At 39.1% G+C, this 26,118-nt stretch overlaps 5 protein-coding genes and 2 non-coding genes across 7 annotated transcripts; 4 read left to right on the top strand and 3 right to left on the bottom strand.

Moving 5' to 3' along the window:
* LOC125480422 (universal stress protein PHOS32-like) lies at positions 1-2,874 on the bottom strand. Its single transcript, XM_048591279.1, has 2 exons — positions 2,105-2,874; positions 1-268 (listed from the first exon to the last, which is right to left on the bottom strand). Exons 1-2 carry the CDS (start codon positions 2,790-2,792, stop codon positions 249-251), a joined length of 708 nt encoding a protein of 235 aa, XP_048447236.1. The 5' UTR covers positions 2,793-2,874; the 3' UTR covers positions 1-248.
* A 1,135-nt stretch (positions 2,875-4,009) lies between these two features.
* On the top strand, positions 4,010-6,569 carry LOC103960065 (E3 ubiquitin-protein ligase CSU1-like). The gene is made up of 2 exons (XM_048591403.1): positions 4,010-4,324; positions 5,672-6,569. Exons 1-2 carry the CDS (start codon positions 4,086-4,088, stop codon positions 6,342-6,344), a joined length of 912 nt encoding a protein of 303 aa, XP_048447360.1. The 5' UTR covers positions 4,010-4,085; the 3' UTR covers positions 6,345-6,569.
* A 3,568-nt stretch (positions 6,570-10,137) lies between these two features.
* Positions 10,138-12,522, top strand: LOC125480309 (protein PLANT CADMIUM RESISTANCE 12-like). Its single transcript, XM_048590958.1, has 5 exons — positions 10,138-10,566; positions 10,913-10,976; positions 11,169-11,330; positions 11,744-11,809; positions 11,936-12,522. The coding sequence occupies exons 1-5, from the start codon at positions 10,274-10,276 to the stop codon at positions 12,095-12,097; spliced, it is 747 nt and encodes a 248-aa protein (XP_048446915.1). The 5' UTR covers positions 10,138-10,273; the 3' UTR covers positions 12,098-12,522.
* Positions 12,523-13,824: 1,302 nt separating this feature from the next.
* Positions 13,825-15,195, top strand: LOC125480435 (transcription factor MYB4-like). The gene is made up of 3 exons (XM_048591326.1): positions 13,825-14,193; positions 14,377-14,506; positions 14,655-15,195. The coding sequence occupies exons 1-3, from the start codon at positions 14,055-14,057 to the stop codon at positions 15,097-15,099; spliced, it is 714 nt and encodes a 237-aa protein (XP_048447283.1). The 5' UTR covers positions 13,825-14,054; the 3' UTR covers positions 15,100-15,195.
* Positions 15,196-15,394: 199 nt separating this feature from the next.
* Positions 15,395-15,476, bottom strand: TRNAT-AGU. The gene has a single exon. It is a non-coding gene; the product is annotated as a tRNA-Thr (tRNA).
* Positions 15,477-15,670: 194 nt separating this feature from the next.
* On the bottom strand, positions 15,671-15,744 carry TRNAT-AGU. The gene has a single exon. It is a non-coding gene; the product is annotated as a tRNA-Thr (tRNA).
* Positions 15,745-23,147: 7,403 nt separating this feature from the next.
* On the top strand, positions 23,148-25,220 carry LOC125480456. The gene has a single exon (XM_048591340.1). It carries the CDS (start codon positions 23,148-23,150, stop codon positions 25,218-25,220), a length of 2,073 nt encoding a protein of 690 aa, XP_048447297.1.
* The last annotated feature ends 898 nt before the right edge of the window (positions 25,221-26,118 follow it).

The following is a 26,118-nucleotide window of genomic DNA, read 5'->3' as shown; positions in this document are numbered from 1 at the left end:
TGGAAGGAACAACAAAGACAATCATCCATTATTCATCATCCCGGAGCTTCATAAACATGGAAGGCAGTGAAATGGTGGTTATAACAACGATCAGTCAATTCAGGTAGCCGCCACAGAACGGAATAAAAGAAATTAAAAACAGAGACTCAGTAGTATTGCCACACTTTTTCATACAACATGATTACACACGAAGCAGGAGTATTTGATCAACATCATCTGAAAGCTCGTCCAGCATCTCCATCTGTTGTTCAGTGCGCCTTATCGGCGTCTGCAAGGCATAAATTCGGTATCAAGTTTCAACCAAAGTATTGAGAGAGAGCAAGAGAAACTCAAATCATTACGAGGTAAACCATATAAAATGTACGGAAAAAGCTCTAACAAAATGAACTTATAAACAACACATGGGCTTGCTACTCACGCGTAGTTAGTCCAAAACAATTGGTTCGAGGATAAATGCCAACAAATAAAGGATGGATTTCCAGATTACTATTGAACACTAGAGTTGACTTAATCCTTCTGCACATGAATCATGTTTGGTAATGAGCACGAAGAAACATTTCACCAGATAATTCAATACCACATGGCCATCAGTATTCTGAAGAAACAACCTACTATATGAAACTCATCCAGCCGACTGACAATGTGGACTGCACATTCAATCAAGATGCCTAAAGACTCTGTACAGTGAAAACGACCGGGCCATCTTGAGGAGGAACCTTACAAGTGTCAGCACTTACAACACACTTATCAATTATAATCATTGACCATTCATAGCTACTTCCAGGGTTAACAGGACTCAAATCACACTCACAGGCAAACAGGATTGTGACAATGCAAAGCATATGGCATGCCGGGTAAGTTTCAATCACTCATCAAACACCAACCTAAAATCATCATGAAACCCTTTTCGTTCAGTGTTCTTAAATCCTCAGTTTCCACTAGAAGAAACTTCTCATAAAGCAGGTTTCAGATAGTACAATGTATACCACACACTTAGCAGCACAAACGATTGAAAGAATGGTAGTAAGGATCCACATTGAAAACGCCACACACTAGCAAGGATACAATGCATACAAGCCCACGTAACATGACATCACAACTAGTCGTTACAATCTGCCATTTTTATTTGCCTGAATATTTATCAAGAAGAAAATGCTCTAGGAATACAGATGCACTACTAGGGAAGCCTAAGTGTTTCCATAAATTATACATAACCAAACACAATCAAATGAAAACTTGAGACTCCGAATACCTAGTTGTTATATTTTACTAGAAGTCAAATGCGTGTACTTCAAGCCCTTAAAGGTTCAACTGGAGCTAAAACTAGACAATGAATGCTGAAACGGCCTTAAATTTGATGTCCCAAAATCTAAAGGAGAATGTTAATGATGAAGCCATTATTTGCGGATTACATTTAAATCAGAAAAATGAAAAGCGACAAGCAAGTGGATCACGCCCTTGACTCACATCCACCCAGGTGTTTAACTACTACAACTTATCACTCTCGGAAAATAAACTGCCACCTACTTACGTGTATTACGTACTAAACAAATATGTTACTTCGGAAAGAATGACAACAAAAAAAAAAAAAAAAAAAAAAGAAAATTAAACCATCTAATTAACCCCGACATGAAAAAGAAGGCTTTTATGACGTCACTTGTTCCTGAATGCAATGTTTTCGGTACAAGAGATAAAACAAAGGAAACAGACAACTTTGTCAACTTGTGGATTTGCACTGGCTTAGATGGAGCCTTAAAGAATTGGACCGCTTGAGTAAACAAAATTCGGAAAGCAAGAACTTTAACATACTAGAGCATATCATCATCAAACATACTCAGGTTGAAAAGAAAGTGAAGGAAGAAAGTAGTAAATTTGATGGATTTAAAGCAGGATTAACAACTAATCAGAAATCAATCCAAAGCTACTCTCGAAGCACGAACCTTTAATCAGACATTAATCCAAAGCTAATCCCAATCAAATGCATAACTACAGTACTAATACTAACTATTAAATCCGATGGATTTAAAGCAGGATTAACAACAACTGCCTGTTAATAATCGAGAATTAAAGAGAATAGCAGAGCGAGAGAGCTTAAAGTTCAAACCTTTATCCAAAGCATCATGAAACTCCGGCTCCTCCTCAGGCGCGAAAGGGCAGTCCAATTTACCTTGCTTTGCAGCGTCGTTTTCATCATCCTTGTCATCGGAGAACCTCACGACGATGACAGGACAGACGCAGTGGTGCACACAGTAGTCACTGACACTGCCGAGCCTGGCCTTGGAGGTCCGCTTTGAAGCCCCGAATCCCCGGCTGCCCATAACGACGGCGCTGAGGCCGAGCCTCTCGACCTCCAAGCACAACCGCTCCTTCATGTCGTGGTCCTTGACTATGTGGATCTTGTACGGCGTCTTGGCTTCCTCAAGCGGCCTGGCGAGGTCGTTGGCTTTGGTGACGGTGAAATTGTCGAAATCGTCCTCGAGCTTCTGCTGGGACTCCTGGTCTTCGGGTATGGAGACGTCGGTGGCGCCCCAGTCGGCGCCGTAGAGGACGCTAGTGGGCCGGACGTGGAGGAGGATGACGGCATCGCCAGGGCGGAGGTAGTTCTGGACGGCCCATTTGACGGCGAAGGCGCTCTCGTCGCTGAGATCGACGGCGATCCCGATTCGGCGCTGGGCTCCGGAGGTGGTGGCCCCGCTCGGAGGGTAGCGAGGGGACGACGGTTGGACTACGATTGCAGCAGCGGACTGGCGATCTCCAGGTTCTGATAACGGGCTCTTTCTGGGAGAAGCCATGGGGAGTTGATCGGAATATTTGGGAAGAAAGACGGCGAAAGGATTCAGGTGGTTTCTTTTGAGTAGAGAGAGAGTGTGGAGGTCGCAAATGTTGGGAAAGAAGAAAGAGAGATTATATATTTTTAAAGTAAACTGACGATTTCACCCATGAACTATAGTCCAACTTTTGATTTTCATCTGAACTTTTTAATTGGAAAATTAATGGCTTAAACGAATTATTTTGGTTGATTTGCCGCCTGATGTTAATTTTTCATTCATTCCATTCAAATTTCTGTTAAATAGAAGTATGTGCACAACATGTATAGGTAGTTCGGTTGCTTCATTTTTTAAAATAATTGAAAACCTTACATTTCTAAAATATAAATCTATGCAAATATATGTGATTCTATAGCTTTTGTGTCTGAATGTCTAGTGAAGTGAAGCTTTTGTCCATAAAGGAGAGTTACGTGGTTTGCACATGATAAGAGTTAATATTAATTTGGATGAAATCTATGAAAAACTAACGGTAGGGGAAATCGGCCAAAAAAATTAATTTAAATCCTGAATTTTCCAATTAAAAAGTTCGGGGAAGAAATCGAAAATTAACTAATAGTTCAGATGACCAATCAGCAGTTTACTCTATCTTTTTATCCTTCCATTTTGGGTAATTTCTTACCTGTGCTTTTTGTCAATTAAATTATGGTACAAATATAAAATAACATAATATAGGCTACTTTTATCCTTTTTTTTGGGATTTACTTATTAAATTTTACATTTTTTTCTTAAAATAACCTTAAAATAACAAGGTTTTTTTAAACAATAATCGATGAGATTGACATAACTCGTTATTTTGATGTTTGAGATTCGAAATAAAAAAATAGTCATTAAGTTTGTCCACCATCAATTGATCATAATGATCAAAATTGAATGTATTTTTATTATTTTATTTTTATTTAATGAAAAATATTTACAGAAAAATCCTCTTTTTTTTTTTACGAAAAGACAAAAATAATTTATATTAAACTCAATAACTATTTTAAATCACAAAATTTAAAGTGAAAAGTTATGTCGAATTCAGAAACTATTTTACCTAAAAAGACAAATATTTAAATAACAATTTGAGCTACGCTAACGTGCGCGACATGTCGTTTCAAATGGCGGTGCTAATAAAACTCCAAATAGTGTTCCCTTCCCCCAAATTGATTAGGGCTGCTTTTGCATCTCCCTCCCCAAATTCCCAAATCGAAACTCCCAAAATCCACGATCAGAAGAGTTGGATTTTAATCCAAATTCCCAATCATCCGCTGAGAAAAGATGCCGCAGAGGCACTCGAAGAACAACAACGACCTCGCTTTCTTCACCTACGACGAGAAGAAGAAGCTCGGCTATGGAACCCAGAGGGAGCGGTTGGGCAGGGACTCCATCAAGCCCTTCGACGCCTGCTGCCTCTGCCTGAAACCCTTCATCGACCCCATGTGCTGCCAGAAGGGCCACGTCTTTTGCAAGGAATGCATTCTCGAGTGCTTGCTTTCTCAGAAGAAGGATATCCATAGGTATGCATGCCGCTTCTCCCTCTTTTTCGAACTCTCCGTTTTTGCGCAATTTTGATTGTTATTTGTCCAGTCCAATTTGGTGTCTTTTTTTTCTTCTGTGAATTTGACTTTTGATGTGTTGAATTGCTTGGTTTTTCTGTTGGATTGAGATTTTGAAGTGACTAAGAGATTTGGAGTTGGAAATTTAGTTTTCTAGATGATATGATTGTTAGGAGTACCCGAAACCAAAAGATTTCAGCTTTAACAAAGTGGAAGGTACTTGGTTGTGAAATAAACCAACTTGAAGTGCATAGAGAACCCCCGTACTGCATTGAATCGCAAATTTCGAAAGTGGGATTTTGCTTGGGGATCATAAGTTCAGCGCCATCTGTATTTGTTTTTTTCATTGGCATTGAATCCCTACAGAAACAAGCTTGCTTTGTTAAGGCATAAGTTATAGGACCTGTCTTGGAGGTTGCCATAGGGTATCTCATTTGAATTACATTCTGCCCTGCCGTGTGGTATGTCTCTCTAGTCCATATTTTTAGGTGAAGAAAGTTTTTCCTAATATGCTGGAGTCTGTTTTGTTGTTACATCAGAATGTGATGTTTTTGTTACTATTGTTTACTACTTCAACGGGTTTTCTTCAAAGGGATTAAAGAGGTTCGGAGAAATACGATCTATGTCAATTTAATTGAAATGGTGAAAATGCAGTATCTATAGTTTTGGTTCCTCAAGATTCCCTCGACTGTTTTTATTTTTTGTTTTGTTTTTAAGTTTACCATTTGTGGAAGGGGGAGAGTTTGAAACTATTACAACAATTTAGGGGAGGGGGAGTTTCGAACCCGGGATGCATGGGTAGAACTAGAAACCCAACACCTTGTCCCCTCTTGACTAACATAATCCTTAAATAGCTCTTATTTATATGCTCGGTTAGTAGTATAGTTTTATATTCTCATTACTGAATGGGATTGCTTTATACTGGGGAATCTGGCTCATAGATTGTAATTCCCTGGAGTCTATTGGTTTTGTGATTCCTTGGGAGACTTCAAGAGAAAGTGGATTATCAATCCAGTTATTTGTTTGACGGAGCCAATTTTGGGACTGTAAAACTAATTTTAAGCATTTAAGCATGGTTATAGCAAATGCAACCTTCTGCTGGTTGTTAGCTTTGTAGTTGCCTGTTCTTTACCTTTTTTGGTTTCCATGAGGCTTCCTATGGTAGATGTGAGTTTGGCCCAGCTTGATGCCCTTCGGTTTTATTTCCTTTCAGTAGCTCTTGAGTAAAATTTCACCAAGATGTAGTATATATCTAGAAATTCTTTCATTTATATGGTTTGTGCTTGAGGTGTTTCTTCCACTTGGCAGAAAGTTGGCTGCACATACTGCTCAGCAGAAGCAAGAAAAGAACGAGGAAGAAGATAGGCTTGTGCAGCAGAAAGCTAGAGAGCTTGAGGCTTTTGATCAGCAAAACCACGGTGCAATTCCACAATACAATGATAGAAACCAGAGCCAAGATAAGACTGGTTTCCATGGGGCGAATAGTGTGAAGGTCACTTCTTATGAAGAGGAGGCTCTTCGGACAATGAAAGCCTTTTGGCTGCCTTCTGCTACACCGGCAGCTCCTGTTAAAGTAGATGCTCCCTCTATGAGCACGGTCTGTCCGGAAGGAAATGAGAAACTAACGCTGAAGTCCCTATTCTCTGTGTATTACACAGAAGACAATAACGAGAAGAAGAAATCATCTCTGGATAAGACATTTATATGTCCGAGCTGCAAGGTTACTTTGACCAACACGCTGTCGCTCGTGGCCCTTAGTTCATGCGGGCATGTCTTTTGTAAAAAATGTGCTGATAGGTTCATGGCTGTAGATAAGGTTTGCCTCGTTTGCAGCAAGGGATGCAAAGAAAGGAACTTGGTGAACTTGGCAAAAGGAGGAACAGGCTTTGCAGGGCACGATGATAATCTTGAAGCAAGAGACTTTAAGCATTTGGGGAGCGGTTCCGGATTAGGGTTGGTGAGGCCTGCCGCGAAGACTTAACCTCGATCTCTTACCGTTCGGTGATGGTAATACACACTAAGTTCATCCTCAAGATAAGAAAAGACAAGTTGCACCAAAGATTCTTCTCCTTTGTTGTGGCTTTTATAATTTTTTAGACAGTATGTCTAAGTTGATTGTGCCTATGCATTGCTTGATCATGTTTTATTCTGCAACATGTATACTTTCACTGTGACGGTATTCAAAAACTTATCGCACGCTTTTACACTTGCGATTGTTACATGAACGTACTTGTGCGCGGAAAGTTTTTTCCGGTTTAACATAGTAAATAACCAAAGAAACGAGAGATTTTCCATTATGCTGGAACACGAGCATATACGTTAAATGTTATACAAGTGGAGGACATTTGAAAAAAAAATAAAGAACTTTCATCTCTTTATATAATAACATCTAACGTACAATCTCGTGCATGTTGTAATAGGATGCCCACATGGCTCACAAGATACATATCACATCATATAAATATAGTCCAATTCATAGGACTGTTAATTAATTAATCATTCAATTAATAAACCCCAATTATTAAAATAAATAAAAATAAAAAAACATGGTTAAGTCACAAGGGATTATGCATGAACTGCCGCAAATACAGCTCACGGTTCCGCGGGTTCTGTCGACGAGCACTCACGGGCGCTCGAGGCCAACCCGTGTTGATTCTTTTGTCACCCGCCATTATCGCTCATTCGACTTATTCCTTATCCATCTTTTCAATCCATATTAATTATATAATTTGTCTTTCTGATAAAGTAAGATTGATTGTTAATTAGAATATTATTATCCCCACTAATGACTTAACCCAATATGTTGAACCATAATTCAGCCTCGTCCCCTTGTTTTTATAATAATGCCGACTTAATTAAACGGCAACCCAATTTTCTTCGGCCGCTGTCGTTTTCTTTGCATGATTAAGTTTCTTTTTCTGTCAATAAATTAAGAGATGTGCGTCTCACACACCCTTGTTAATTTCTGTTTGTTGATTTTTTTCAATTCATCCGATCCGACGATCGAAAATAAAAAATGTATGGGAGAAGTAACACACCCCTAAATTAATATTATTTTAGAGCATCATAACATTGTATTATCGTGTAACAAACTCAAAATAATTGGAATCTCGGATATTATTAAAGTATATTTAATTGCCTGAATACGATATCAACATTGTCACCGTATACACGGTTGGTAGTCCGAAGTAATGTAGATTTTTCCGTATATTATGGGATGCGCCGAAAAAGCCGGGCGTAAGAAGAAAAGAAATGAGCTTCGTAGCCCGTCAGACAAAAATGATTTTAAAATTACATATGATAGAAAATTTTAGGGTAAATTACACATTACGCCCTTCAAGTTTGAGTGCAACCTCATACAATATCTTCAAAACATTTCGCTTTCATACATCACGTATTATTTTATTTCAATATAATATATCTGTTATATTTTCCATCCATTGATCTTTAAGAGCTGACAGGAATGCCACATTTGTGCCACCTGGAAAAATAATAATTTTTTATACATTAAAAAAATATTATAATTTAACCCTATTTATAAAAAATAAAAAATAAATAAAAAAACTTTGAACAAACCCAGAAACCATCACCCACTTCACCTCTCCACTCCACCCCCGCCGCTCCCATGCGCTTTCTCTCTCCTCTATTTCTCATGCTCTTTCCCCTCTCTCTCATGCTCTTGCTCCTGCAACCCCTAATCACCATATCCAATCAACCTAGGCCCATGCTCTCTCTCCTGCAACCCCTAATCTTTTTTTCTTCGGATTGAGAGCGAAAATAGAAAGATTTTTTGCGTTTCGGGTCGAATTGGTTTGTGGAGGATCTGAGCTCTTCGTGTGTGAAAACTGGAGGGAGGAGGTTGGCAGAGTAGTTTGGGGGCTGCGATGGTTATGGGAAAGGGATGCGGTGGTGATGGGGAAGGGGGTGACTGCGGCTGCTGCTGCTTGTGTGGGCTGGCAACCATTAGATCTGTCATCTGTGGATCCATGAAATAAAAAACAAGGAGCAGATTTTTGGTTTATGTATTTCAAAAAAATAGCTTGTGGAAGATGATGAGATTGTTCAACGGAGAAAGTCAATGGTTGTATTAAAAAATGGGGTTTGCTCGGGTGGAGGGGATGGAGGGGTGGAGCTGTGGAGGGGGTGGGGGGGATGGAGCGGCGTCGGATGGGGAAGATGAAGTGGGGTTCTGGGTTTTTTATTTTTTTATTTTTTATAATACTTTTCTTTAATTAATTATTTTAATTTTTTTTATTAAGTGTTTAGCTACGTGGCACAAATATGACAGTTATGTCAGCACAAATGTGGACTTCATATTTGCCATTTTTTAACGATTGTATGATATTGAAATAAAATAATACGTGAGGTATGAAAGTGAAATGTTTTAAAGATGTTGTAAGAAATTGAAATTGATTCCAAATCTGAAGGGGTAAAATATAATTTACCCAAAATTTTAGCTTTACTCTGTGAAAAAAATATGCTTAGCAAAACCTTTTCTTAAGGAGCAATCACAAATGATCTTTTTTTTTTTTTATATATGTGAAAAAGAATAATCTTTTAGCACCTTATTTTAACTTTTTTAAGAGTTTCAATCTGATTTTGTGTTCCGAATCTTCAAAGTATGCCACTTTGACCCCAATCTTAACCCTGTCCAAATTCTCTATTAAATTAAAAGTTATTTTTATCCTTATTCAATTGAGAAATAACAAAATATGTGTCAAATTGACATGTTTTAAATGATTGAGGTTCACAATCAAATTAAAAGTTTTGGGCTCAATTGAAAGATTGCGATAAGTAAAGGGAGACCGTTGCTAAATTGTGGCCTAATTATTACCTTACGCGCCAACAGAACCCCCACCCGTCTCACCAACAGACAATCGTCACTATCATCTCCACCTCCCCATTACTCAGAAAATAATTTTTTATGTCTCTGTAATATTATTCAGTATATCAAATGTTATAATTTAAATAGTTGAATATTTGAAGGGAAAAAAAAAATTAACCGCTTGTATCTTAGTACTTAGTGTATCGAGGCATGTTACCAACACATTGAATAATTTCTCTCATTATTCAGAGGGAAATTTTTTGAAATATCATATGAACTTGTACCAATTTTTTAATTTGTCATATAAACTAAAATTTTAAGCAATTTGTCATACAAACTTTTCGAAATCATTAATTTGTCTTCTCACGCTGACTCCATTAAGTTTTTCATCCAAAATAAGTCATGTGCGAGACTTGTGTTCAGGGTTATTTCTGTCATTTTAACATCCCATTTCCTTCTATTAAGTTGCATTTGTCAAAATAATTCTAGAGTGTTCAGTTTAGCAGGTCATGAAATCAAATTTTATACAGGCTCTATAATATGAGAAACCAGTTAAGGTTTGGTGTTAGAAATAGAGATGTAAATGCATATATGTTGCTCGAACACAACAATCCGCATAAATACCTTCGAACACAAAAGAGTTTTACTAAAGAAAGGTAAAGAACTTGTAAAAAGATCTTAAATGACAACAAAAACTTTGAACACATGTCACATGACTTATTTTGAATGAAAAACTTAACGGAATTAAGGTAAAATGATAAATTAATGATTTCAAAAAATTAATATGATAAATTGCTTAATATTTTAGTTTATATAACAAATTGAAAAATGTGTTACAAAATTTTATTTTGTTCATATTCATAAATAAATAATAAAATAATACCCAAAAAAAGATAATTTAAATGTTATTTATTTTGCTATTTAAATAAATAAATTTCGTGTCATTGCTTCTGAGAATCACGTTCTTTGAATACCAAAAAGCGAAAACGCATAAAAGGAGGAGGAGGAGAGGAGAGAGAAAGCGGAGGAGCAGCGAGGAGGAAGGAAACCCTAGAGCTTCAGCTTCTGGTTTTGGGGTTTGGAAAATGGGGGATTTGGAGAAGCAAGAGACGGTGCTACTGAAGAAGGCGGCGGAGGAAGCGGATGGGGAAGAAAAGGAGAGGCTTTTGGAGGGAAATGGAATGGCGGTCGTCGATTTCGACCTGCTCTGCTCGACGGTGGCGCTGCAGACCCAGGGAAAGCTGGCGGCCAAGCTCCAGAGCTCCCCCGACATAGAGGAAGGCGGAGACGCAGGGGACTTGGGTGGCGTCTTCAGGATGTGGGAAGGTGAAGTCCTAGATTGCTTCGATGACCGTCGTGTTGCGCTCGAATCCCTCTGGTCCGTACCCCTCTCTCCCTCTTTTCCTGTTTGGATTCCCGGAAAATTTCCCCATAATTTGTTTTCCCGAGAAAAAGTTCTATTTTTGCTATAAAGACGATTCCTTTTGTTTTTTGGTTTCTATATTATTCAAAATTTGAATAACTGGGGAGCCAAAATCTCTCCTTTTTTTGACTTTTTTGTTTCTGAAGATGCATATTTGCTGCCTGTCGTTGAATTATTCAAAAATAGTCAAAGAAATTAATTGGGTCAATGTGTTTTTCCTTTTTTTTGTTGAGAATTTGAATTGCTTGTTTAGTTTGACTACTTGTTGACTAATCTTTGCAATGTATTTTGATGTTTGCAGTTGCCCATGCTATAGATTTGGGAAGAACATGAGACGGGCTGGTTTCGGTCCTTGTTCGTTACAGGTTTGTGATTCTATTCCTTTTGTGATTGCTTTTTTTATGTTATCTGTGGAAAGAAGAATTTGAGGATGTTTTAGATTGAAAACTATTGAACAACCCGTGTACTTTCAGCTCGTTTTGATTCGAAGATTTGGATTTTTTGGGTAAATAAGGTTGTTTTAGGTAGATTATGAGTATCAGTATATTGTTTCGCAGGGAGCTCTTCATTTGATCCTTGTTCTTGTCCTTCTCAACTGCATTGCCTTCATTGTCACCAAGAAGCACTGCTTTCTATATTTGGCGGTTGCTTTCACCATTTCACTAGGAACGTATTTGGGGTACTTCCGAACACAGATAAAGAAGAAATTTAACATCAGGGTAAGCCTTCTCTCTTTGTCTATCGTTGTATCCGGTTTCTTACCAACCGGTAATATATGTTGGTACCTGAACTGGTGTTTCTCTTATCTTTCTAATATTACTATTTGCCTGATTGCTATCTCTTGCTAATTCCAATTAACAGTGTTAAAGTCTTTTAACGTAAATGGTTATTCACGGAAGAAAACTACATTAGGTGTAGAAAAATACAGAAAATGTAGGTTTGGTACGGTAGACGGTTTGCTATTCCCTTCTCGTGGAGATGGTGCTGTTACTTCTATGTGATCCATCATTTCAATTTTAATGAGTTGTTTCATGAATCTATGGTTTTTCTAATTCATGCCTTATATTCGTTTTCTTTCATGGTTCTACATGAATTACGCTAACATTGTTGCTGGCAATGCTGTTATTTTCAGGGTAGTGATAGTTCCTTGGATGATTGCATTTACCATCTCATCTGCCCATGCTGTGCATTATGTCAGGTCATCTTTCCGGATCCTAAGCCTACAAAACAGTTGTTAAAAGTTAAAACTAAACATATGGTTTAATCCTTGATTAAGCTTCTTATTTCCGGAAACTTATTGATAGTATTCTTACAATGTGAGCAGGAATCCAGAACATTGGAGATGAACAATGTCCAAGATGGCACCTGGCATGGTCGGGGTGATACGATATACATAGGTAGCCTTGGAGAAGGTGCAAAATCGTTCTTTGAGCTACAACCGCCACCGATTGTCTCAATCAAATCCCCTGACCCCTGCAGCTTGTAGACAAGTACAGATTCTTGTGAATATCCACGAGTTTAATAAGCTGGGCATTTGCCGTTCCAGAAAGTGGCCACAGCTATGATTGGAAATCGGACTTTCCATTTGATTTCTTCCGCGAGAAGGATTGTTATGTCTTGCCATCGGGAAGGCAAACGTTTAACATTCATGAGTGCTGCGGTCGCCATCGTGAAGTAGAGCTGCTAGAAATTCCTGCTCCACCTTGTAATTGCTGTGTTTTCAGCTGCGGAAGGTGTAAAATTACGTTATGAAGAAGATTTCATTGATCCAGGTGGATAATGGTAAACATGTAATTGTACATACATGTGCTGGGGTTTCTTAGATTGATCCCCATTCTCTAGATTTGCTTCTTGTAATGTTGTTTATTACATTTATGCTTGTTCCAAATTGAACCGCTTTTATTTACTAAAGATGTGATTGTGATATCAAAATGGAGGACTTGAAAATTGACGGTTCTAATCATTGAAATATAACTTGGAGCAGACTCAAAAAGATGTTTCAAATAACGAAAAATTTGACGGTTCTAATTGTTGAAATATAAGGAAACCTAAAAAATTGACGGTTCTATTGAAGGCGTATGTAACTATAAAAAAAGTAGAAATGGCATGCAAGGAAGTTGTTGGTGGATGCTAATTTTTCCCCATAAAGCGATATTGAAGGAAAGAAAAAAATGAACTCGAGATATTGAGTAGAGGAGAGGAAAATTGAACTCGGGATATCGAGTGCATGAATGCTCTTAGTCCTCCATACTGCATAATCACATGACTAATTAATCAAGGACATTGAGAAAAAATCATAACAATAGCAGCATGTGATACGCAATCCAAATAAGTTGAAATTAGTCATCAATCAATGGCCACTAAAGTCTTACTCAAATGATTAATTAATCCTAATTTGATTTAAGCCAGCAGCATCATGAATCATGACAGATCGTCCTCTTGATCTCAAGCTTATACACAATTTGGATGCAGAGAATGTATTATATAATATTAGTAAGACTAAAATAGTTTTAACGTTGATTATTTGCAAGTAGTAATCAAAATCCTAGTGCTTTAATTAGGATTGAGATTCTCTCTATAACCTACGAACTACGTAATCTGGGGCATTCAAGAGACAGAGAGATACCCAAACGTTGGAGAGAGATTGTTTCTCAGGTAGGCCAATGAACTTGGCTAATAAAGACCGCATAATTTAAATTGAACGCTTTGAATTGTTCGATCTGCGAGTTCTGAAATGTGAGATCCGAAAAGGATCTCAATCCCTTTCATTGGACTCACATATGAAGTTCAAACTTGACGGACTGTGTTATCATCTTGTACAAAATGTGAATGTAAAGATGCTTGAAGAAATTTAAAGCTCAACAATTTTGACCACTACTCCATCTTAAAAACTAAACTCAAATATTACATGGTCTTCAAAAAACTGTAAGGGTCATGGTATTCTTTGGAACATGGTTAAGTCAATTAACCAGGACAATGCGTCTACTCTATTACTTTCAAGTTTGAATCCACTTTATCGTACATTAGAGTATTTGAAAATATCGTCTTATAAAAAAATTAGGACGTTCTTAATGAGTTATTTTTGCAGACGTGTCAAACTGTAATATGAAGTAAACATGATCCTTACGAAAAGTAAGCTAAGGAGCGTTGAATTATATATACTTGTCCTTTTACATGTACGACTTATTGTGTATGATCAACATCATCATGACATGATTGACTTTGTTATTTGTATTGTTTACATCAAACTAACCGATATGATACATTGATTACATAAATACTTTTATGCATACCTCTTCCCCTCGATCTTTGCCATACTCTGTTGTCCTAAGATGATCCACACTCGCTAACAGTCTGCCCGGTGCTACACCATAAGCACATTGGGTACGTAGACGTATACGGGTACGGAGGCGGCAGAGAACTCACTGAATCGGAGATAGAAGATGGCGAAAAGGACTCATCGGTGTGAGAAGACGGTAGCTGTGAAGAAAGGTCCATGGAGTCCTGAGGAGGATCACAAGTTGGTAGCTTACATTCAAAGATATGGAATTTGGAATTGGAGTCAGATGCCTAAACCAGCTGGTAGGAAGCAAATTTGAAGTTTCTTGATCTTTCTATCTATATTTATGCGTAATTGAGCAAAATTTTCATTGATCATTTGGGTACTCGCTCGTTTGGAATTGCTTTTAGAAGGGTACAAAGCGCTTTCAGACAACCACAAGTGTTTTTAACGAACTGACTTTTCTTCTTCTACATTTGTTTTAGGTCTGGCCAGGTCCGGGAAGAGTTGTAGACTTCGTTGGGTGAATTACTTAAGGCCGGATATTAAGCGTGGGAACTTCAGCAAAGACGAAGAGGAAACCATACTTGAGTTGCATCAAGCAATAGGAAACAGGTAAGGACTTAAATCTAACCAACACGAAAGAAAACATAATGGTTATCAAACGGGCCTTAAGCATAATTCATCGTTTATAAGCAACTTCTGCAGCTTCATAAGAAACTGACAAGTTTCCTAAAAGATTTTTTGTTTATTATCTTCCTAGATGGTCTGCTATTGCAGCAAGGCTTCCCGGAAGAACGGACAATGAGATTAAGAATTACTGGCACACCCACATGAAAAAACGCTTCAAGGCGGCGATTGAATCAGTACACGAAGAAGCAAAAGGGTCCGGTGACAAAGAAGCCAGCAAGAACAAGTTATCTGAAGCTGGACAACTCTTTCTTGTTGATGAAGCTACGAAGGTAGCGTCATTAAAGTTGGAGGCAACTTGTTCAGCTTCATCGAGCGTATTCTTTCCCGTTTGGGAAGTCGACGATCGAAAAGGCCAGATTGCAGAGCAAAGTGTTTGTGCATCTGATGTCACATTTGGTGAGCTTCAAAGTTTGGATTCTCAGGTGTGGCAGCAAGAGCCTATATTTCCATGTGATTCCTACATTAATCATGTCACCAGTGATTACTGGGTCAGTTTAATCGATAAAACAGGATGAGTTAGATTAATTAAAAGTGTTTGAACTTTGAATTAGCGGAAATCGTAATGTCTTGTGTATTTGGATGTTTAAGTACAGCCGTCAACTATTTGTTCTTCTGCTCTGACTATATTAATTGTCATGCATATGTATGAGTAAAAGTTAAATCATCACCAAGTTCAAATCCACCTTTTCGTAGTTTAGATTAGATTAATTAGAATATTGTTAACATGAGACACATTACAAACTTCAGTTTGCTTTAATGTAGCCCAGCAAGCAGCAAGACATAAAAGAAATAGCAAAAAACATTGAAATTTGCTTTCATTGAGAGTTGAACTCAAGACCTCCCGCTTACTAAACGAGTGCTCTAAGCCTCTAACCAACTGAGCTATGAAAGCATGGACGGCTGCTGCACACGGGAAACAGATACTTGATGTTAAAATCTTCCAGAGGGACCATCAGACATGCGAAACAAGAACAAAAACAAAAAGGTTGGGGGCAGGTTACAACATTAAGCCGAAAAACAAAGCCCAATAAAAAAATGAAGCCCAAAATCGAAAGCCCAATAAAAAATGAAAAAAAAAAAGTATCTTGCTTTCATTGAGAGTTGAACTCAAGACCTCCCGCTTACTAAACGGGTGCTCTAACCAACTGAGCTATGAAAGCTTTGTTGTCACGTTGCTTTTTCTATCTATATTATAGATTATCTTGAGCAAACACAGTCAGTATCCTCCCCGCTGCCGTTGGATTGATGACAGTTGAGAGTCTGAAACTGAAATCAAAACACCCACTAACAGTTTTCACAAAAAATGTCTGCAGATTCCGACGGAAACTTGAGCCTTCTCTTCTCTGAGGTCATCACTGGAACCCCACCATTCCCAAAAAATGACTTGCATTTTCAAAACAAAGCGAGCTAGTTTACTGAAAGCAAAAGCATGGCTTTCAGGGATTTTATGCTTCTCTATACCAACAGTCTTCGTTCCTTGTGTTTTCCGACGTTTCCTGCAAATGGGGATCCGAAGTTAAGCCTGCTGCTGTCAAAGGAGATATAAGTAAATCCATGTTGTTTGATGCGTGCATCTTGGCCAGAGGGTTGATGAAGATGAAAGATAAGAAATGGGATCTGATGAGTGAAGTACGGGTGGAATTGCTCTCGTATACTGCAGGCCATTGCTGCCGAGTAAAGGAGGAGGGCTTGTCACTCTTGTTTGGTTACTGATGGCTCATTTCGGCATAGGGGAGCAGTTCCAAATAAACGAGGGCCATGCTAGAGCAAAACTCATTGTCGGAAAGTAAACCTAGTAGAATTTAACCTTTTTCTCATGAGACATCTGTTTATACTGAACCCAAATAAACTGAACGAAGTATCGGTGATCTCATTTGAGTACATCATTTTTTTTTCTTCTCATGAGACATCTGCTTTCGGTTTTCTTAATATTTGACATGCACAAGCAGGGTTTCAAGTTTCAACTAGGAAGATGTCTTGATTACCTATATCTTGCTCTGCTGTGCCATAAGCCTGGATTTAATAACCGCTTTCATGCTTATATTCTCTATTTGGACTGCTGTTTCTCTGAAGAATAATGGCGTGTTTACTAAGCGATGTAGGAGTTGGGAGAAACAGAAATGCACGTCTTCCAAAGCATTCTAGCGTTTACTAACATATGGGGAATTAGAAAATGGGGGAGGTCCACCTAATATCAGGAATCGAATCCCGAAATTACCCGGAATTGGATTACTGAAATGGAGCTGGTATTTGGATTCAAGAGAGAAGGCTTCATCCGCAATCAAATTTTCTTCCCAAAAAACCATTCACATTTTCTTCCCAAAATACCATTCCCTCTTCTCATTGTCCTCCGCCATCCTTCCATCAAATCTCTGCTGTCTTTCACAATCGACGCCCTTTCGGCGAATCCAACTTCAACAAGAAGTTATAAGGCCTCGATTCTTCTATTTTGCCTAGCTTAATCTCCAATTGTTTCGAACTAGCATCTTACTCGACAAGCTTTTGGGAGTTCTACTACGTAATGACTGATACAACTCACGCTCTGCTTCTTACTCAATGTAACAATCAAGGATGTTATTGGAAGTTGCCTAATGGATATTAGGGTTCCCTGAATATTTGGGAAGGTTTCGGTATTAACTGGATAATAAGGGGATTGGTCAACTAATCTCCTATATTTCTCATGGGTATTGATTGTTCCCTAGGTGGTTAAGAGTCTGGTTCCCTTGTGATTAGTTTGCTGTCAACTTCCTAATCTAAATTGTCTACTCCCTTAATTCAATGAGTTGTTATTTAGCTTCCCTAAGCCACTGGTTGTGGCGTAAAGCAAGGGTTAATCCCTCCTATATATTGCTGTACAATTGTAATAATCATATGAGTGAAATACAATTCAACCTTTGATAATCAATATGGTATCAGAGCAGGGAAATTAACCTGTTTCTGCTATATTGCTATCCAAAAGTATTTAATCTCCAAAATGTCTGAAGACAATCCTTTAGCATCAGAAGCTGATAGTTCCCTGGAGCTTTCCTCTGTGAATGTGCATGAGGTGGACGTCAACCCAAATCAAAGGTTAAGCTCAGTCGTACTGAATGAGTTTAATTACTTGTTGTGGTCAAGAGCTGTGTCTTTGGCGTTGGGTGGCAGGTCCAAGTTAGGGTTCATAAATGGAAGCATCAAAGTACCTGATGCTTCCTTACCAAACTATGAATCCTGGCTTAGCAAGGATCAGCTAGTTATGTCATTGCTTTTGAATTCCATGGAACGAAAGTTAGCTGAAATATTTAGCTACTCAGAATCCTCGTACCAGCTATGGGAAGCGGTCAAGGAAATGTATGGTAGCCAAAATAATGATGCTCGGGTTTTTCAATTAAAGAAGGACATCTCCGATCTGCAACAAGATGGCAAGCCGTTTGTGCAACTCCTAGGAAGCATGAAAAACATATCGAACGAGTTGGAAATTTATCGTCCTCATACTACCGATGCAGCACTGCTACGAAAGAGAGCAGAAGAAGACAAGATATTCCAACTCTTGTCCAGTCTTGACTCAACATATGAAGATCTACGATGTCACATACTCATGAACACTGAACTTCTTTCCTTCACCAGTGTGTGTGCAACGATTCAACGTGAAGAAGTAAGGAGGAAAGTCATGAACATGAGTACAATAACTAACGTACCTGAGGCTAGGGCATATATAACCAACGAAAGAAAGTACAAAGGAAAGCATCTGCACTTGAAGTGTCAACACTGCAACAATACAGGTCATGTTAAAGACACATGCTGGATTTTACATCCAGAGTTAAAGCCTGACTTCATGAAGGACAACAAGGGCGTACAAAGGGTGAACCGTACTCCACATCGAGCAAATCATGCGTCTACCTCCACTTCCAGTAGGTCAGATCCATTCAAGAACTTCATAGCAAACCCAGCAGAACTCATGAATGAGTTTATGTCGTACCTTCAAGGCAAGAAAGGAGGGGCTGGAATTGACCGTACATATAGCATGGAAGAAAGGACCTCGACAGCATTGCTCGGCAAGTTTGCAGGTTTCTTGGCAGACACGAAACTTGTACCCCAAGAGGACATGCAAGGTATCATGAAAGTCTTTAAAACTGCTCTTAAATTGAATATGTTGCATGATTTTTGGGTTATAGATTCAGGTTCCACAGATCATATGACCAACCATGTGTCTAAATCTCAAATGTTTGAAAATTTGGCAAAGCCTTCTCAAGTTTCAATTGCAAATGGAGAGCATGTAAAGGTTGTAGGAAAAGAAAAGATAAAGTTTGATGTCTAATGAAATTGAATCAATAGCTTTGTATGTTCCTTCCTTCCCATTTCAACTTCTATCTGTGGGAAGGATCACAAATACCTTAAATTGCTTAGCCATTTTTTCTCCTCACAACGTGATTTTCCAGGATTGTGCCACCAAAAAGACGATTGGTGAAGGGTTTTATTTAGATGGTCTCTATTACATGTCAAAGAGCAATCCTAGAGGATGTTAAGCCAAGTTCAACCCCATTTAAGATAATCAATTGTGGCATCAACGTTCAGCTCACCATTCCTTACCCATTTTGTCATCTTTATTTCCAAACTTAGGGAAGGATGCTATTTTTTGTGAAACATGCCACTTGTCTAAGGCCACTAGATTACCTTTTAACTCTTCTTTGTCTAGGACTAGTAAGTGTTTTGAACTAGTTCATTTAGATGTATGGGGACCAACTAGTGAATCTTTTGATGGCTACAAGTATTTTGTGATTTTTGTGGATGATTTCTCTTGAGTCACATGGTTGTATCTCCTAATGTCTAAGAATGAAGTTATAGAAGTGTTTAAGGACTTCCATAACCTTGTTAAAAACCAGTTCTCATCTCAAATTCAAACCTTACGATCTGACAATGGCACCGAATACATGTCCCATATCATGAAACAATATTTGAGCACTCATGGCATCATGCATCAAACAAGTTGTGTTGGAACCCTTCAACAAAACGGGGTAGTTGAACGTAAAAACCGTGACCTACTTAAGAAAACAAGAGCACTAATGCTGCAAATGAATGTACCAAAGAGATTTTGGTCCCAAGGTGTTATGGCAGCTGCATATATCATCAATAGGTTACCTAGCCGAGTCTTGGAATTCAAGTCTCCCCTAGAGGTCCTGAAAGGAAGGAAAATTGATCTCTCACATCTTAGAGTGTTTGGTTGCATCTGTTTTGTACATGTTCAATCTCATCACCGAGATAAATGAGATCCTAGAGCTGCTAAATGCATCTTCCTTGGTTACTCATTTACTCAAAAGGGATATAAGTGTTATAATCCCCAACTAAGAAGAGTGATTGTGTCTAAAGACGTTCGTTTTCATGAGACTAACCCTTTTTTTGACAAGACAAGTGAAATCATAAATCAAGAGGATGACATCTTGGAATTGTTCCCATTACCAAGAATCGAACCTGAGGGTCCACAATAACGAGAGCCCAGTCATACTAACAATGATGCTTATCTCAATGAAGATAACCATGAAGGCTCTCATCCTGATGGTTCCATGCATGATGATGGCAGCGGTAAACAAGAAAACCTTCAAAGTGTGGCTGAAAATTTGAATGAGAGTGAGCCAACTCTCCCAGAACCTCGACGCAATCCTCAGCGTGATAGGCAGCCTTCCACAAGGTTTCAAGATTTTGACACATATAAACCGAGGCATCCAATATCAAATTACGTGTCGTATCAAAAGGTGACTCCATCACATGCTGCCTTCCTTAACACCATCTCCAATCACAGTGAGCCTCAAAACTTCCATGAGGCTAATAACCATGTTGTGTGGCAAGAAGCAATGCGAGATGAACTCAAAGCTCTAGACCAACACAACACCTGGAGCATCACCAAACTTCCAAAAGGAAAAAAGCCAGTGGGTTGCAAATGAATCTATAAGATCAAGTTTAATTCCGATGGTTCAATTGAGAGACATAAAGCCAGGCTAGTGGCTCGCGGATTCACTCAAACATTTGAGGTGGACTACAAAGAAACATTTGCTCCTGTTGCAAAAATGAACTCAGTTAGGGTTTTATTGTCTATTGCTGTCAATAAGGGTTGGTCCATGTACCAAATAGACGTGAAGAACGCCTTTCTACATGGTGATCTTGAAGAAGAAGTCTACATGCGATTGCCCCCTGGACATCCTCAAAGCCAGGACCCTGATTTGGTGTGTAAGTTACATAAGTCTATTTATGGACTAAAGCAATCGCCTTGTGCTTGGTATGCTAAAGTAAGTTTAGTTCTTCATAGTGTTGGTTTCAAAAGGAGTGGTGTCGATTCATCATTATTCGTTCGCACTGGAGCTGGTGGGAAATTAGTTGTGTTGATATATATGGATGACTTAATAATTACAGGTGATAATGCTGCAGAGATCTCCAAACTCAAACAATCACTTCAACAAAGATTTGCGATTAAAGACCTTAAGGTGTTAAAGTATTTTCTTGGGATCGAAATGGCATCTTCTCATAAGGGTTTATTTCTTAATCAAAGGAAATACGTCATGGATCTCCTCAATGATGCGAATATGAGTGATGCTAAGCCTGCCCTTACTTATCTCGATAGCAAGCTCAAACTTAACTTGGGAGGAACTCCACTCTCGGATATCAGCTCCTATCTGAGGCTTGTTGGTAAGTTGATCTACCTAACGATCACCAGACCAGACATTTCATATTCAGTGAGTATTGCCTCAATTCATGCATTATCCCACCATCGAGCATTTGAACCTTGTAAAAAGGATCTTATGTTACTTAAAAAGGTTTGTTGGTCGTGGTATTCTCATGACGAAGAACGACCACACTCACATCATGGGGTACTGCGATGTAGATTGGGCAGGAAATGCCATCGATCGCAAGTCCACAAGTGGTTACTGCACCTTTGTTGGTGGAAACTTGGTCACCTGGAAAAGTAAGAAGCAAACTGTCATCGCCAGATCCAGTACCGAAGCTGAGTATCGTGCAATGGCTTCAACAGTGTGTGAGTTGATCTGGCTCAAGGGTCTTCTGTGTGATTTATGGTTTCCTGCAACCCTTCCTATGTCCTTATTCTGTGACAACTAGGCCGCCATGCATATAACATCCAATCCCGTGTTTCACGAGCGAACGAAACACATTGAGGTTGACTGCCATTACGTTCGTGAACAGGTGCAATCGCAAGTAATTCAGACACACTGCACAAAAAGCTCCGACTAATTGGCCGACATTTTCACAAAGCCCTTAGCTTCTCATCAGTTTCAACGGCTTCTGTCCAAGCTTGGATCCATCAACCTTCTATATCCAGCTTGAGGGGGAGTATTGGAAGTTGCCTAATGGATATTAGGGTTTCCTGCATGGTTATTAGGGTTCCTTGAATATTTGGGAAGGTTTCAGTATTAACTGGATAATAAAGGGATTGGCCAACTAATCTCCTATGTTTCTCATGGGTATTGATTGTTCCCTAGGTGGTTAAGAGTCCAGTTCCCTTGTGATTAGTTTGCTGTGAACTTCCTAATCTAAGTTGTCAACTCCCTTAATTCAAGGAGTTGTTATTTAGCTTCCCTAAGCCGCCGGTTGTGGCGTAATCATATGAGTGAAATACAATTCAACCTTTGAAAATCAATAGATGTATTTCTTATTACAATACCAACAATTATAGCAACAGCTTTCCTTTTAATATTTTCCTATATAGTAACTAGGTAGCTTCCTCTCTATGTCACTCCTTAACAACCTCCTAACAACCAATGCCAACACATCACTACAATCATGCTGATTTGGCATAATACACAAATCCTATCAGACTTAACATCTTACGTTGTTGATCGATGTCAGTGGTGTTGACACATGTCTTGAAGCAAGGGGGCTTCTACTCCGAGGAGTAGAAAGCTCCCATTAACTTGTTATGGGGTTAGCCAGGAGAGATTTTTTTAGTGTGCCTGGAAATACTTTTCTAGTATATTAAGTGTCATAATACAAATGGTTGGGTATTTGGAAAGAACAAAAAATATTTCAACCACTTCCTGGCACACCAAAAACTTCAAATTTCAACTACTTTTATTATAACATTTAGTATACAGAATTGTGTTTCCTGCACGTTGAAAGCTTTCTCGTTAGCTAGTGGCTTGTTTCGATCACATGGTACCAACAAAGACTGAATAAGGGGCGGCCTCTAATGTGGTCCCAAATCATGCTTTGAGTCAGTCGTCTCACGTGCTTCCTGGTAAAAGATGAGATTGTTGAAAAGACTAGAGTACATGCATGCATGGTTGAAGGATCTGAATCCACAATCTCCTGAAGCTGAACCCAGCTTCGCAGTAGGTGCAGCTCAAAAGGTCGGAAGTTGAATAGAATATTCCAAGTTAGTATTAAAATATAATTGGTTTCCACTATCATCTGATTGTGACCAAAAGTTTCTTTAAAGTCAATCTAGAGAGAGAAAGTCGCGCCCTCGAGAAGGACGACAAAGCTTTCGCGCACTCAAGAAAGACGACAAAGCTTTCTTTCTTATCACACACTGCTTCAAGTTTTGTGCACTTGGAGGAGATTAATTACAGGAGGAAATATGGTGAGAACTATGCAGCTACCTATACCCAAAGAGTTGATGAATATATGGGATGTATGGAATCTGAGGGGCTGCATTCTCTTGAGCCTTGCTGTTCAAGTTTTCCTAACGCTTTCTGCGCCTTTCAGGCAACAATGTAGAAGCAAGTTGCTCCTAGGGTTGATCTGGTCGGCGTACTTGCTCTCCGACTGGGTTGCTGCTGTTTCCATTGGGATCATCGCCAAAAGCCAGACTGAGATTTGTGGCTCTAGAAATAATGAAGACCTTTTAGCATTGTGGGCTTCGTTTCTTTTGGTGCATCTTGGTGGCCCTGATACCATTACTTCTTTTGCTCTGGAGGACAATGAGTTCTGGCTCAGGCACTTGATTCAACTCATCCTACAAGTCCTGGCTGCTGCTTATTGTTTCTATCTGACACTTGTCGAAAACAGGCTTTGGATCCCGACGATCCTAGTATTTGTTGCTGGAACTGTCAAGTTTGGGGAGAGAACATGCTGTCTGTATCTTGCAAGCTTGGACCATTTTGGAGAGACTGCATTGCCAAAGCGAGAACCTGGTCCTGACTATGAAGAGGCCGTCGACATATATTCTACAATGAGGTCAGTCAAAGTAGAGATGCCGCCAACAAGGCCATTGCACACTGTGAAAGCGATCAATCATAAGAAAAACCCCAAATTTACAGTTGACGGAGTTACTCAAGAATATTTAAAGGACATGCAGTTATTGCAGGGAATCATATCACTTCTTCGAAAGCTTCAAGGACTCATTATTGGGCTCCTTCTGAGCTCCAAAGATCGAGAGCGCAGTCGAGATTTTTTTCTCAAAAGAACACCCATCAGTGCTTTTCAACTGATAGAGTACGAGCTCAGCTTCATGTATGAGGTTCTCCATACCAAGGTAGCTGTGGTGCTACACAAAATCGGCTACTTGCTCCGCTTGTTCACCTTCTGTTCAACCATCGGTGCCTTGATTTTGTTCATTTTAGTAGAAAAAGATGAGTTTGAGAAACATGAGTATGGTAAGTTTGACATTGTTCTTACTTTTGCATTGCTTGGCGTAGCCATAGTCCTCGACATACTATCTGTGTTGTTGAAGCTCATTTTCTCTGACTGGACCATCATTGCCTTAAGAAACATCTGGAGCCAACGTTATATCCCTTCATGGATATTGAAAAGACGAAGGTGGTCTGGATCGGTGTCCCAGTATAATATGATAAGGAATTGCCTGGATGAGCGTCCAGAATGGGTGTTCACTATTGGTGGTTATGTGGGTGTTAGAGGAATCCTAGACAAAATAAAAGTTTCTCTCTTTTCTTCCTCTGAGAAATTCACGGATGAGCTCAAGGGCTTCATGTTCAAGCAGCTGAGGTTAAAATCTTTGGAAGCAAACAACAGAAGAACCGCCATGGAGGCATGCTCACAAAGAGGTGACTGGGCTCTCCTGCTGACTTCAGACTACGTGAAATTCAAATGGAGTGTAGGGGAATATCAGTATGCAGAAAGTGTTCTTCTGTGGCACATTGCAACAGAACTCTACTTTGCAAAAACCTTGGAAGAAGCTGACGATGACGAAAGGCGAAAAATCTGCAAAATACTTTCGGATTATATGTTTTTTCTTTTGGTGATGCAGCACAAGATGATGGCCCCATTCTTGGGGAATTGGCATATAGTCTTTCAGGACACTTGTGCAGAGGCAAAGAGATTCTTTTCCAAGCACTCAATATCTGATTATCGAAACGCCTGCAACAAGATCACTGATGTGAAGGCCAAATTCAGATCAGCTGCTGTGAAGGGAAGTAAAAGCAAATCTGTGTTGTTTGATGCATGTTTCCTAGCAGGAGAGCTAGGAGAGCTTGAAAAGTTGGAACGAGACCCGTGGAAGCTAATGAGCCGAGTGTGGGTGGAATTGTTGTCCTATGCTTCCATCAAATGTAGACCAATTGTACATGCTCAGCAACCAAGTAGGGGTGGAGAACTTCTGACTTTCACTTGGCTACTGATGTATCATCTCGGCTTGGGAACACAATTCTATGAGCTCGAAAACCATGCTGAAAAAATGGTGCCAACCAAGTGAAATCATCCATCCAAGCTTCTTTATCTTTTATTTCTTTAGGCAATTGGGTGGGGGATGCTTGTAATGAAATATGTTGTGTGACTTTATTACATTTTATTTTATTGGTATGGCGATCTGTTTGAAATCAAATGAACATTTTGCGTTGATTCAGTTCAGATGAAATTCCAAGTTCAGTAGATCATTTGCTTCTTCACTCCGATTAAAACTACAAGTGGTATTTCTTATTAAAATTCCATGAAATGTGTATGCTAATTGTTGCAATTTCTTATTAAAACTACAGAAAAGTAATCATATGCTGCAAGTTCACAGCATATCCGAGTTGAAATCCCACATCGGCCAGAGAAAGAAAGAAAGAAAGAAGAGTCTAAATATCCTAATTCCACTTCAACTAGCTTTGAAGCCTTTTACGGTAAAATCTCATATCTGACAGATTGTGTAGGAAGTAATTGCCAAGTTGAGGACAATATCGCGACCGGTGTCTCTGATATTTTGACGATCCGCAAGTCAATTTTCCCTTACAACTACTCCCTTTTTGCATGCATTACTCATCAATTTGGTTTTAATTGGCTTTGAAAACTCACACCTAACGCGTGGAGGGAGACCTGGTCAAAGTCTTTGACAAGTCTTTGATACAGCATGCCAAAGTTTACTAATAATCATTCGGGAAAATGGTCCCTACCGGTGTGATGTGAAGAACGTTCAACAGACCAGATGGGCATTGTGACCACTTACAAAACTCTTTGAGCTCATCTTTTTTCGATGAACAAGTCCCACTCGTTCTTTCTCTGATCGTGTTTTTGGTTCCTTCTTGATTATACGTTATCATCCGCCATGTCCACACGAGAGCTTTTCACCACTTCATTCCAGTCACCTTATGTGTCTCTAGACCTTCTTTCGT

This window comes from the organism of the source record quoted next, unplaced genomic scaffold, assembly GCF_019419815.1.
Source record: "Pyrus x bretschneideri cultivar Hongxiangsu unplaced genomic scaffold, Pyrus_bretschneideri_v1 Contig33, whole genome shotgun sequence".
In the NCBI taxonomy this organism is placed as follows: domain Eukaryota; kingdom Viridiplantae; phylum Streptophyta; class Magnoliopsida; order Rosales; family Rosaceae; genus Pyrus; species Pyrus x bretschneideri.
This window is presented reverse-complemented; position numbering and strand designations above follow the sequence as displayed.

Bases quoted from the DNA above. Each gene is read 5' to 3' on its own strand.
- LOC125480422 (XM_048591279.1), bottom strand. From the start codon at position 2,792: ATGGCTTCTCCCAGAAAGAGCCCGTTATCAGAACCTGGAGATCGCCAG. The intron at 269-2,104 runs GTTTGAACTTTA...TATGCCTTGCAG, and splicing joins TCATGATGCTTTGGATAAAG to ACGCCGATAAGGCGCACTGA.
- LOC103960065 (XM_048591403.1), top strand. From the start codon at position 4,086: ATGCCGCAGAGGCACTCGAAGAACAACAACGACCTCGCTTTCTTCACC. The intron at 4,325-5,671 runs GTATGCATGCCG...TCCACTTGGCAG, and splicing joins CAGAAGAAGGATATCCATAG to AAAGTTGGCTGCACATACTG.
- LOC125480309 (XM_048590958.1), top strand. From the start codon at position 10,274: ATGGGGGATTTGGAGAAGCAAGAGACGGTGCTACTGAAGAAGGCGGCG. The intron at 10,977-11,168 runs GTTTGTGATTCT...ATTGTTTCGCAG, and splicing joins TCGGTCCTTGTTCGTTACAG to GGAGCTCTTCATTTGATCCT. The intron at 11,331-11,743 runs GTAAGCCTTCTC...TGTTATTTTCAG, and splicing joins AGAAGAAATTTAACATCAGG to GGTAGTGATAGTTCCTTGGA.
- LOC125480435 (XM_048591326.1), top strand. From the start codon at position 14,055: ATGGCGAAAAGGACTCATCGGTGTGAGAAGACGGTAGCTGTGAAGAAA. The intron at 14,194-14,376 runs GTAGGAAGCAAA...CATTTGTTTTAG, and splicing joins TCAGATGCCTAAACCAGCTG to GTCTGGCCAGGTCCGGGAAG. The intron at 14,507-14,654 runs GTAAGGACTTAA...TTATCTTCCTAG, and splicing joins CATCAAGCAATAGGAAACAG to ATGGTCTGCTATTGCAGCAA.
- LOC125480456 (XM_048591340.1), top strand. From the start codon at position 23,148: ATGGTGAGAACTATGCAGCTACCTATACCCAAAGAGTTGATGAATATA.